Raw genomic sequence first — 12,758 nt, 5'->3', positions numbered from 1 at the left:
CTGCATTTATGAAAACTTCTATTTCATTATTCTGTTGAGCTCACTAAACTATAAATCAATAAACATGATGCACGTCATTTTACAGGCTGTGCTCGTCAATTAATGATGTAGCTTTTACCAATAGCGATTGATTAACCTCCGCAGGAATTGCAAAGCTCGGCCGAGACCGCGATAGCTATGAAGGTCATCCTGGCGGTGTCGGACAGGGCCCGGCTTTATACCGAGGCCTACTTTCGGCTCAAAAGAAGGCTCTACATGCATCTGGTTCAGGTGAATTGCAGAACTGCGGAAGAAGGTTGGTCTCAATATGCCTCATTCTGAATTCCAAGTTTAATTCCGAAAACTCAGACCAGTGGTGTTTTTTCACCTGCAAATTAGATCCGTACTTTAGCTAAATTCAGCGATTGCATAATACTATAGTAGTATTAAGTAACCTGGTATTCGTTTCTGCCATACGTCATCCATAGGCATTTTTAATATTGTCGCAACCACAACTTAGGCGCCTAAAATAGACCCAGTACACAGATTTTTTCTAAACATAGTGATATTAAATATAAGTTGACAGGAAGCTGTTTGCTAGGAAGCTTTTTCTAAATATGTTGTCATTCATTTAATCATTTATCTATTTATGTATTTTGTTACCCTCAATCACTAAAGCATTACGAAGGAGAGCGGGTTAACACATATAAAAACTCAAAACAAATAAAATGTGCATAACAAAGTAAGAAACAAAGCCAAGACAAAAAATACAACCTCTACTCGATCAAACACAACGAAACTGAAACGCGAATAAAAGAAATACACACAGCAAACGCGGAAAAAATTTACAGTACCAGCGGCAAAAGGTCAACATGACAAAACTGCAGCAAAAGAAGCAAAAAACAACAAAATAAAATTCTAGCATCTCGATACACGTCGAAAGAAAGCTAGAGGAAGGGAGAATACATCAGGAGACTAGGAGGAGCTATCTCGAAGCAGGTGAGCTGATAAGGCCTTACAGAAAAGAGAGTGGTCAGAGATAAAAAAGATGACACCGGGTAGCTAGTTCGAATCATCAGATGTAACAGCTATGAAGGAGCAAGAAAACGGCTTAGTGTTCCGAAAATACCTTTAGTCTTCTCTTTGTGATCAATATGAGATGAATAAGTGGGAGGCGTAGTGAGCTCTACACGTAGGGATAGACGATGGTATATCTTGTTGAAAAGGCAACGACAGAAGTACTTGCGACTTATTAATAAGCAGACTGGCAGCGACAAATGGTGCTTCATTGTTGTTACGCTTGGTGTGTATCTTTCTTCAGAGAAAATAAAGCATGGTAGATGATTTCCAATTAGTTTAAGAGATCTAATTACGTTTACGTAGTGAGGGTTCCTGATTAAAACAGCGCATTGTGATTTTCAGCGCACAACAGTTTTATAAAGAAGCATCATAAGGGAGGGTGGAGCTTTGCTAAAATTTCGACATTTGTATCCCAATTTACGGTTAGCATGGTCACCGTTAACGCTAATATTCCATGTTATATTGAAAGAAACGGTAGCGGCCAAGTACCGATAGGACGACACATGGTAAAGTTGGTGGTCACCGAGTTTATATGATGGCGAGCTATTTTATTCTCAGGAAACAGTTATTAGCTTGCATATGTGAAGCTTTATTTTTAGAAGCAATTTAAGTCTGTATTCAAGATGTATTGATTGTTATCGGTACGTATTTCTCTGTAAATCACACAGTCGTTGGCATACAAATGCACAAAATAGAAGACGATGTCAGGTAGGTCAGTAATATATATCAATAACAGAAGTTGACCCAAAACTGAGCCTTGTGGTACACCCGATGTCACGCTGGTTTTTGGCGAGTCAAGACCGTTAACGATGACGTCATAGAGACGGTTTTTGAGACAATAACCGAGCCATGCCAGAACTTTAGAGTGGAGGTTCAGAAAGAAAAGCTTTACATTAGGAAAGCTTCATTTAATTTTTAATGCATCTACAAAATATAGGAAGATAGAGTCTATTCGGCATTGTTTACCAAAAATGATGTGCAGATGATGAAGTAAAAGAAGCAATTGGGTTTCACAGGAAAATGTACGCCTTAAGTTATGTTGGGCTGATGTAAAAAAATTAATAGGATTCTGAAATTTTAGCTATAAGCGAGTGTCGTACATGTTCCGGTACCTTACACAGAATGCTTGTTAGACAAATGAGCCGACAGTTATGGGTGGAGTGCTTGTTACCAGACTTGTGTATTGGTACAACCTTTCCGAGCTTGCAGTCCAGCGGCAAATTTTTCGGTCAAGAGAGTGCTAGAAAATCTTAGGCATGTTTAAGAAGTTTTGAGTTGATATTTTTAATAGTAGGATCTCATTCTACAAGATCAGCTTTGTAAAAACAAGAAACGATTGATAAAGTTGAGATTTTGTAAAACCTTGCCCAGATAAAAACACTGCTATCCAGAGAGGGGTGTTTCATATGTACCAGAATATACGTGATTGCGTTAGGTACCCTAAAACTCGATATACACGAACAGAATGCAATTCGTACTGAAGAAACACATTGCATGCACTGTCACGTTCACAAACTTCGTACTGCGTTAAAGCTCAACTTGACTGCATAAGGGAAGCCCTAAGTGCCAAATGTTTGTTATTTTGTGGAAGTGCTCTCACACTACGGATAATTTCAGCAACAGAAAACTTTCGGTTTCCACGTGCCAAAGCCAAAGTATACTGATGGGCCATTTCTATGAAATGCTTCCACAACTTTTAAGAAAGAACTGATGTCGCATACTGTACAGATCACCTCAACCAGCACGCTGCTTCCTCAAGATTCAAGCCTTCAAGGGCAGAGACATTGTAAAATACGGTTGCAAGGGGGGGGGGGGGGGGGGGGTGGAGAGGGGTTGATATAAATATCAGCCAACGTCACCATTTGAACGAAGGTCATTCTCATATATCATAGGTAAGCTATTTCTCCAAAATATTTTACGTAGGTATGCGTGAAACATCAACAATACCTTCAAGAATTGCAGAAACTTCGGTATTCAAACTGAAATACAGTTATTGTTCAGCCGTCATATCCGAGGACCTCTTTGGGTAGAAATACTTTTCTCCGTGATACACCACCGTGTATCATGGAGAAAAGGCTTTTCTCATGGAGAAAAAGCTTGAGAATAAGTTTACCTGTCTAGCCCACGTATATATTTAAGAAATTTAAGAAATATACAAGCGCGAATACAGTTATGACCAGGTCATCGGCAGTTTTTGAAACCCCTATGGTGTTTCGACCAGATGGAAAGGCGATGGCCATGAATCTGACTGAAACCATCACTTCAATCAGCAGCCGAGCACTGTAACGATAGCTCTAGCATTTGTCACCGACCCGCTGGTTAAATTACGAGAGTAAGTCTGGCATACACATTCATATAGACTCTCAATTGGTGAAGCTGTTTAGACTGTAGGTCGTTGCCACCTCTGTAGCAGTAGTAGTAGTACTGGTAGTAGTAGCAGTAGCAGTAGTAGTAGTAATAGTAGTAGTAGTAGTAGTAGTAGTAGTAATAGTAGTAGTAGTAGTATATAACCACCTCTAGTTTACGAATCGCTCAATAGACTTGTGTGCAAATGTCCTTGTAAATAACACACTAGGTGGCGTTAGTGGATTCCGTATAGTAATTTGTGTAGTTGACAGACGGACGCACAGACAGAGATAGACATACGCAGACAGACAGACGGACGGACGGATGGACAGACAGACAGAGAGACAGACAGATACACGGACGGATGGACAATGGACATGTTTCAACCAGACAAACTGACAAACAGAAAAAAGGAAAGATCGACAGATGGACGGACGCTTTGCCTCACTCATCATCAATCACTCCGTAGATATGCTGTGATTTTTTTTTGTCGTGAGCTCGCGTATTGAAATATGCTCTCTTGCTTTTTATGACGTTGTGCATCTAACGATCTATGAAATTTTTTGACGTGCTTAATGACGTTGCATTCATGAAACACGTTTTCTATAAGTAGTGAAGGCAGGTACACCTTTTGCCTGGAGTGTCATCTTGTATTATAAACGTTTCTTGCGCAAACTTTACAAAACGAGAACTGTAGACAGTGACGAAACAAGTTTAAAACGAATCAGTGCAATCCAACAACTGCTTATTAGGTATAAAAACATCATGTTCATGCATAAACCACACACGTTCCGACAGCTGCCCAAGCTTCTGTAGATATATCATGTTCACCTTCGTATTAAACAGCTGTTTACGCTGATGTGTTTTAACTTCTTTTGTCACTGTCTTCAGTTCTGTTTTGTAAAGCTTGCGTAATAAACGATCATGTTTAACCAACTAGCCCACTCTCAAGTTTTCCTTATCGCCATGTACTAAAGAATTGTTATGTCAGCGCAGATTCGACGCTAAACAGGACTGATATGAGCCACCAGATACACGCGGACAACTGCCAGTACCAGGACAACGCCAGCTGCCCGGTGTTGAACTTGGATTTCGGCTGGCGCGACTTCAGTGCCGCTGTCTACCTGAACGACGACGCACACGGCGGGGAGCTAGTGTTCGCCACCACACCTCGCACAAGCGTACGGGTGCGTAGACTTCAAACTGATGGTATACTCATAACTGCAGCAGTTTTGCTTATATTGAAGATTTTCATCACATTCTGGTTACCGCGCTAGTGAAGAGCAGCACTGTCCTGAACGGTCCATCATCATCATCATCGTCATCATCAGCTTGACTACGTCCACGGCAGGACAAAGGCCTCTCCCATGTTCCGCCAGTCAACTCGGTCCTGTGCTTGCTGTGCCAATTTATATCCGCAAACTTCTTAATCTAATCTGCCCACCTAACCTTCTGTCTCCCCCTAACCCACTTGCATTCTTTAGGAATCAAGTTAGTTACCCTTAATGACCAGAATTTATCCTGTCTACGTGCTACATACACGGCCCATGTCCGTTTCCTCTTCTTGATTTCAACTATGATATCCTTAACCCCGGTTTGTTCCCTAATCCACTCTGCTCTCTCCTTGTCTCTTAAGGTTGCACCTATCATTTTCTTTTCCATCGCTCGCTGCGTCGTCCTCAATTTAGGCTGAACCGTGTTTGTAAGTCCCCAGGCTTCTGCACCGTAACTAAGTACCGGCAAGATGCAGCTGCCATGTACCTTCCTCTTGAGGGATAGTGGCGATCTCCCTGTCATGATTTGAGAGTGCTTGCCAAATGAGCTTCACCCCATTCCTATTCTTTTAGTTACTTCAGTCTCGTGGTTTGGCTCCGTGGTTATTACCAGTCCTAAATAGACACAGTCTTTTACAACTTCAAGTGCACTATTACCTCTCTCGAAGCGCTGTTCTCTTCCGAGGTTGTACATTGCTTTCGTTGTGGCACCACCTAAAGGTCAAGTGCTCAGCCAGACAAATGCATCCAAGTGTTTAGGTACTGTGGAGGAACACTGAGCACTCATGATGCGAGGGATCGGTGTAACGTGCAATCACGAGTCAAGACAGCGATTTTAGTAAATGGGGGTGCCCAGTTGCATACGCGTTATGCCCTTACAATATTTCGACAATAACTTTGCATATACTTGTGAAGTAGAGAGATCTGCCGGATGACGCGCAATTACGCAAAACACCCTGAAATGCGAGCGCCATCCGATATGCTCTTTTCTTGAACAGATATGGGAGTAGTCTTTCGGTAAACAGGATCCTACAGCGGATCACATCACAGACATGCTGAAGTGTATGCTGGAGCGTAGACATACAGGTGTGCTAGGTGCTGCCCAGTGGAAGTGTCATCGGCTGGACTGTTTTGCTAGGCTCAATTGATTCCGGTACTTCGTGCTGCTGCATTTTGGTTCTTGTTTTATCTTTTAAGGCCATACATAGGGGCATGAAACCTTCAGAGTCGAGGAACTTGAGACACGCCCAGTTATGACGCTCTTTCCGACACACAATAATGGGCAAGATAATGCTTTCTGAGTAGATAAGGAATTAGCTGCATCGCACGTGCCAAAGTCCTAAGAAGGCGTTGTGATTTTAGCATGGGGTTATAAGTAAGGTCCGTGTCATGTGAATCAACTGTACCACTCACGCTATGTCAGCTATGCCTCCTCGGGTGTCTAAAGAGGTAAGAGAGGGAGTGAAGGGTATATGTTAATGCAAGAGAGGACACAGAGGGGCATGGAAAAAATGTTCGGTATAACGCAAGCCACTGTTAACAAAATCCTGCATGCGCTTAGAATCGACGGGTGAATTGACAATGCAGAAAAAAAATGACCGCAAGACAACCAGAGAGGACGCCGTCTTGGTGGGGGTTACAATGCCAATTCCTTCATGACAGCTTCAAGTCAGAGATATGGTTGACCTCATCGTAAACAAAGAACTAGTGCGACAATGCCTTCTTGAAGCAAGTTTGAAGAATCTGAGTGTTATGTAGAAGTCGATCCTTCCCAATGAGACAAAAGCGAAAAGACTTGTGCTCGCTCAAGCCCTTCTTTACTCCTCAGCTAATGGCAGAAAAAAATGTCACTTCCATAGATGAATCTATTGCTTTCTGACGCACCGTCCTTCTGAGGCTGTCGCGTCTGCTGGAGGTTTCCGATCATGCTGATTACTCATAAAAAGCACAAACGCAAGCATTCTCCACATTTTATTTCCAGTAAGCAGCAAAATAAAATGTTAATTTGTACGAAAACATTGCGCCTTCCTCAACTACTCTTTGTAGCCCCAGTGACCGGAATACAGTACAAAAAGGGAACTGTTAATATAAATTGAAGATCAACTTGGCCGCGCCCATACTTTGATACTACTTTCTTCGTAAAGATAACAATAGAAATTGCATAAAGTAGAAGGCAAGCGATAAAAAAAGTCAATCAGCGCGTATAGTCGTGGGCATCTGTCGTCATCAGCAATTATCTGCGAAAAGCGTTCACAATAAAAAAATAACAGAATGGAAAGTGCATATGCGAAGGACAGTCGAGAACCCTGATACTCGCCGGTACCGAGTACATATATGCGCAAAATATTGATTTTTTTTGTGGTGTGTTGCACTGTACGGCGCTATACTTAAATCAAGTGCGCTTAGAAAAACTCCAGCCAAGGCCAGTTGCACTAGGCAGTACATAGCGGCATGCACTTCACGATTTCTGCGATGTTCTCCGATGTAGGGCACTGTTTACTTAAAGGTTGCTTAAATATGAGTTCACGGAAACAGGGCACCAGACGGCGCTCGCAGTTCAAGGTGTTGTTGCGCTTGCGCGTCGTCGGCAAATATCGTTGCTTCACGAGAATAATAAAACCTACTCTACCCCACGCACAGCGTTCGCTTCTAATTTTTAAAAGAATACGTCTGTCGCGCAATCCACCAAATATTAATAAAAGAGCACGCCGTTTAGGAACAAAAACAACTTCGGAAGCTTTTAATACAGTGACGATGGAAGCCAACGAAGCCGTGACTGGTGGGTCTTCTATGGTGAATTCGCATGTTTTCATTTTTCGCAACATTGAGGGCCTTCATAGTGAGCTCTATAGTTCCCGAATTACAAAGATTATACGACTACACAAGGTTACCCGGGTATTCATGCAGTAAGAGAAGTTCCAAAGGTCGTGACTTACCTGGCGCATGGACGTGGCGTCTTGCCCTCTTGTTTTTACCCCTAGCGTAGCTTTCGCCACGTTCACTGGATGGAAATGCCAAAAAGAGAGCTTGAAGCGTGCGACTAACTCTTATATATCAGCCTGTATTTTACATCTACAATTTTCCGAGACAGACTATTCGCGATGCAACCAAGTTCATTAGTGAAGCCATTCGATTACTACTTGAAAAAATATATCAAGGCCCCTCTAGTATGTTTTATGCCGACCTCTAAAAAACGCTCACTGAAATAACTGCTGTCACAGATATGACGTCAGTAAAAAAGTACTTGCTTTTTTAATGAAAATTACGCCTTTAAGTGCAAAAGTTAAATCATTACTTCCTGTGTCTATTTGTGAAGTTGTTACACTGAAAAGCGTTTCACGTCCGCCAACGTGAGGGTTAGAAGAAAACTTGAATGATTTGTACTACTAAGCATTCGACCATGAGAAAACTAATTGAGCTGTGCCTATACGTCGCTGTTAATGCAATAGCCTAAGAATTCAAGTACTGCGGAAAACCAGAGGGTTGTTTACGCATGCCCTTAAGTGGTGCAAGATTGTGTCAAAGAAAACACCATCCAAGCACTGCGTGCAAATGGTCAAGCTGCTAAGGTCAAGCTGCATACAAATATGAGGCTCTGCCATTTGTCTACAATCGAGACGCATCCAAGTTTCTACTGCTGTAATTTCTGGTTTCTCTGTAACATTTGAAAGATGCGTTCTCCACTCTTCGTGTTCGGCTCCGTGAGACTAAAAGCTATTGCTACGTTGACGACAGTTTGTAGAGACGCATACAAGAGGCTATAAGAACTCTATTTACAGAGAGTACTCAGGCACTGAATAAATTTCAAGAGAAGGCAAATGCATAAAGGGGAGGCAGAAAATTGGATAGGCAGATGAGATTAAGAAGTTTGCACGTATAACGTGGCAGCAAAAGAGCATAGGACCGGGACATGGAAGACGCTTTTTTCGTGCAGTGGGCGTAGTAAGGCTGATAATAATGATGATGATGATGGCTCACGCACTTCACCCTAGAGCAGCGGCACAAAGCCGTGTCTGATTCATAGTCATCATTCAACGCATATTTCTCTAGATGACCCATCATGGCATTCAAACCAGAAATAAAACTCCGTCCTGCAGCATTAAGATTCAGCCTAGGATTCTACTACACTGAAGTAGGCGTGCGCGATGTCACTTGACGCCGCTGCAAGGAGTGAAAGAGAATCGTCCAGGGTGAACGTATGGGCTATGGGTGTCACTTGCAGGATGACGTCTTAGATCATCATGTATCTTGAAAGGAGCTTCTAGAAAACTTCTACGGTACGAGAAGGCCACCTCAGGAGCATGAGCGCTGCAGGCAAGAACTCTGCGTCGCGGTAACGGACGTAATGATTATGCCGCTGTGAAGTGTGAAGTAGCAACCTGTGTATGGACAAGGTAGCACGCACGATGTCCAGGAGGTATTGCATTGCGCACATACTCGGTCGTTGTGGTGCAGGCAAAGAAAGAATATTATCAGGGTAGAATTGGTTCCTGAGCATTCAGTATATAAAATGAAGGAAATGCAGCAGGGTCATATCGAGAAGGCCTGCCGAACGTAGCGTAAGGTAGAGTGATGTCTCAGCCGGGGTGATGATTCGACACGTACATAGACATCATATTTTTGATGATTACGTTAGAGCTGGTTCGTGAAACCATTCGCTTGAGAATGGCGCTAGGCGCTCAATTTGTGTTGAGTTTCGCAGGAACATTAGATGTAGCGATAGTTGTAGAGAGAACGTTACGACTACGGTCAGTGAGCCGCTTTAGTTAAGCCCCGCTAAGCAAGATAAGGTACCCCTCGCGGTTACAAACGAGTATACAGGGATCAATGGCTCACACATTCATCAAAATGTTACGCAAAGTGGTGCAGATGAGAGGCGGCAGTTGAGCGTATTTACAGAAGAATAATCGGGAACTTCACTATAAGGATGCTGCATCAAACAGTCTCCAAATAGTCAGCGTATTCTTCAAGGTACTCGTCTTTTGGTGGCTTCCCGTTACAATATTTAGAGTCAGAATGAACTTTATGAGCAGAGAACGAATAATGCTGCGGCTGGTATCCTAGCTGTATATGCTGACAAAACCTAAAGAAAAACTGGTGCGTGTGCGGATACCATTCGAGGTAGCCCTTGCTAGCTTTGCTTCTGTGCATTTACAGCTTGTAACACTTCTTCACCTCCTAGCCGACCTAGGCTCCCCCAAAAGTACTTTTCGCGTATTTGAAAAAAGAAATATGTCGTCGGCTGCGAGTTCAACATTCACTCTGCTATGGAAGGTCCATAAGCAATATTTAAAACAAATTGGGAAAGATTTGAAGCACCATGTTTTCACCCTCAAGACAACCTCGCGTTGTACTGCTCCTTGAGCCAGTTCAATGTCACAGGTCCCGTTAATAAGGGGGGCGATCGCTGGGATAATTCCAAAGGCCAAATTATCGGCCCGCCGAACCGCACCACGAAAGCGTGGACAATTTATAAGTGGTCCTATTTAGCGCGCCAGCGGATGCCGGCTGTGACGCAAAGAACAAGTCAGAGCCCAGAGTTTATAAACAAAACAAAATTATATTCTCAAATATGGCAGATCAAACTGTACACCAATATGCACACTCAACAGTAGTTCAGTACAATATGTCACTAATCAAACAACGTACTACCCAATACAATCAGCTACATTCGAAACAACGCACACAAACAAGTATACGCGCTCCAATGCAATCACATGCATGGAACGACCAAGACGCTTAAAGACTAAAGAGTTCGAAAACTTATTCGGTCCAAAGTCCTTGGAACGAAGTCTCAATGATAATCTTCCAGGAATCACTCACTCAAAGTCCAGCGCTGTTGGCGATCTGCTGCCCCCGAAGTTTCTTTTTCAGGAAACCTCGCGTCTTCGATTAGCCGCTCTCCATGCACCAAACTTCTTCGCCGGTAACACGTCGGCCACTCACGCGTTGTGATTGTTGGACGTGTCTTCGCTCTCAGAAGGTAGACTCACACTATTATTCTGCTGGTAGCACCAAGCTTCACCTTTCAGGTGGATATCCTATTCATTAACTGCTTTGTCACTGAGGACAGAAGCCTTCGCCGACACGGGGGAATGACCCTATGCACACTTGCGCAAAACTTTCATCTCCTGCCTACGTACATGGACGCAAACTTCCTTTTTCTCCTGATCTCTCTTCTCCGCTGCTTGCTTAAATACCTTTCGCGCTAGATTCCAGAAAATAATAATCTTTTCGTCGGCGCGATTCCCAGCCAAAGCTGGGGAAAGAGCGAGACGTTTCGAGGACCATCCGCGACTCGTGACGCAACTCTACATCACCACGTCCCTTTCCTTGAAGATCTTTCTAGGGCTTGCTCGGCGGCTGATGTGAGGAGGTTGGTCGGCTAAACTACGATTTCAAGGGAGGAGGCGGCGCACTTGGGGAGTCATAAGATGCTTGTTTTCTTCTTTAGCATTGACCTTGAGGCGTCTCTTGGCGCTTGACCGCCAGAATTCGGCGGCGCGCTTTTTTCTGAGCGCTCGTAATGACAGCCAAGGAAGGAGTGGCTCAGTGAAGTTCTTTGTCCGCTTTGATGCGTGGTTTTTTCACGCGAAACCTTGCTGAATGAGACCTCATTTCAAAAGCATCGACTCAATGCTTGTACAAGACAAAGAAAAAAACAAAAACTACAATACGTGCTGACGCAGAGGATCAGAGAGTTAGTACCAGGAAACACCAAGAGGACGTAATGAAAGCTGCGCCTTGTGAAAACAAGAGGATATCAACTAACAATCATGAAAACAAGAATATTTAGCACGTTAGCAGAAATAACTTGGAAGAACAGGTGCTGCTGTGTATAGTACGTCTTGAGTAGTATCGCATGCACAGTTTAGGGTCGAATGAGTCGACGTGAAGAACCTGCACCGTCCAAAAATACTTCGTAGGGGAGGTTTCTCACACGTCGGATAGCTTTGTATGGTCCAAAATAACGCCTCAGAAGTTTTTCAGACAAGTGTGGTCGTGGAGTAGGAGTCCACACCCTCACTTTGCCACCATGGTGTTATGCGACGTTTTGACGGCGAAGGTTGTAACGTGGCGAATCTGCGTCATGGTGGTCACTGATGTCTACGCTAGCCAGTTAACGATCCTCTCCAGCGTACTGAGTGTATTGCTTGACGCCTAGAGCAAGTTTATCGCCATTATCCCACGGCATCACCGCGTGGAGCGTGGTTTGTACATTGCGTGCGTAAAAGAACGCGTAAAGGTGAAAAATGATCTATTTCGAGCACTGTCGTGTTGTACGCGAACGTTACGCATAGCAGAATATCGTCCCACGTTCTGTGCTGCACGTCCGCGTACATTTATGGCATGCCTGGTTTCGTTTTGTTGAGCGTCTCCGTCAGTGCATTTCTTCGTTCATGGTAAGCTGTTCTTTTTCAGTGACTTGTGCACCTCCGTCTGGGAAAGCCCTCCAGCACTTATGCCGTAAATGACGTTCCTTTGTCTAATCATACGTGACGGCGCGCCATGCCTTTGAGGATATAAGCAGGAAAACTTCACGACCTCACACGCTGTGCTGTGGGGTGACACCTTTCTCCCAGCATAACGAGTAAAGTAATCGGGTACAGTAAACTAACTGAATTCACACACGACCTTGTTGTAATTTTTCGAATACATCTGAGATGGTTGCCAAAATGGCTGGAACATTTGGCATAAAATGACCCAGCTGTGTCATTAGACCAGGCCATCAGATCGATGAACTTTGTATCGCCCCGCCGCGGCGGTCTAGTGGCTAAGGTACTCGGCTGCTGACCCGCCGGTCGCGGGTTCGAATCTCCGCTGCGGCGGCTGCATTTCCGATGGAGGCGGAAATGGTGTAGGTGCACGTTAAAGAACCCCATGTGGTCGAAATTTCTGGAGCCCTCCACTACGGCGTCTCTCATAATCATATGGTGGTTTTGGTACGTTAAACCCTACATATCAAACAATCAATCAACCAATCAACTTTTTAACGACTTCTCTAAAGCTTTTGACACAGTACTGCATTCTAATCTTCTCCACAAACTACACGTCATCTTCAAAGTTCACGTCTGGTTG

The 12,758-nt window shown here is 43.8% G+C and overlaps 1 protein-coding gene across 1 annotated transcript in view; it reads left to right on the top strand.

The window, feature by feature from the left end:
• Positions 1–12,758, top strand: part of LOC142774344 (prolyl 3-hydroxylase 2-like) — a 51,579-nt gene that overhangs the window by 10,198 nt on the left and 28,623 nt on the right. Inside the window, exons 4-5 of the mRNA XM_075874735.1 lie at positions 145–295; positions 4,402–4,592. Of these exons, the coding sequence (XP_075730850.1) occupies positions 145–295; positions 4,402–4,592 (342 nt within the window). The remainder of the gene's footprint in view (positions 1–144; positions 296–4,401; positions 4,593–12,758) is intronic.

Source organism: Rhipicephalus microplus, chromosome 10 (genome assembly GCF_043290135.1).
Source record: "Rhipicephalus microplus isolate Deutch F79 chromosome 10, USDA_Rmic, whole genome shotgun sequence".
In the NCBI taxonomy this organism is placed as follows: domain Eukaryota; kingdom Metazoa; phylum Arthropoda; class Arachnida; order Ixodida; family Ixodidae; genus Rhipicephalus; species Rhipicephalus microplus.
This window is presented reverse-complemented; position numbering and strand designations above follow the sequence as displayed.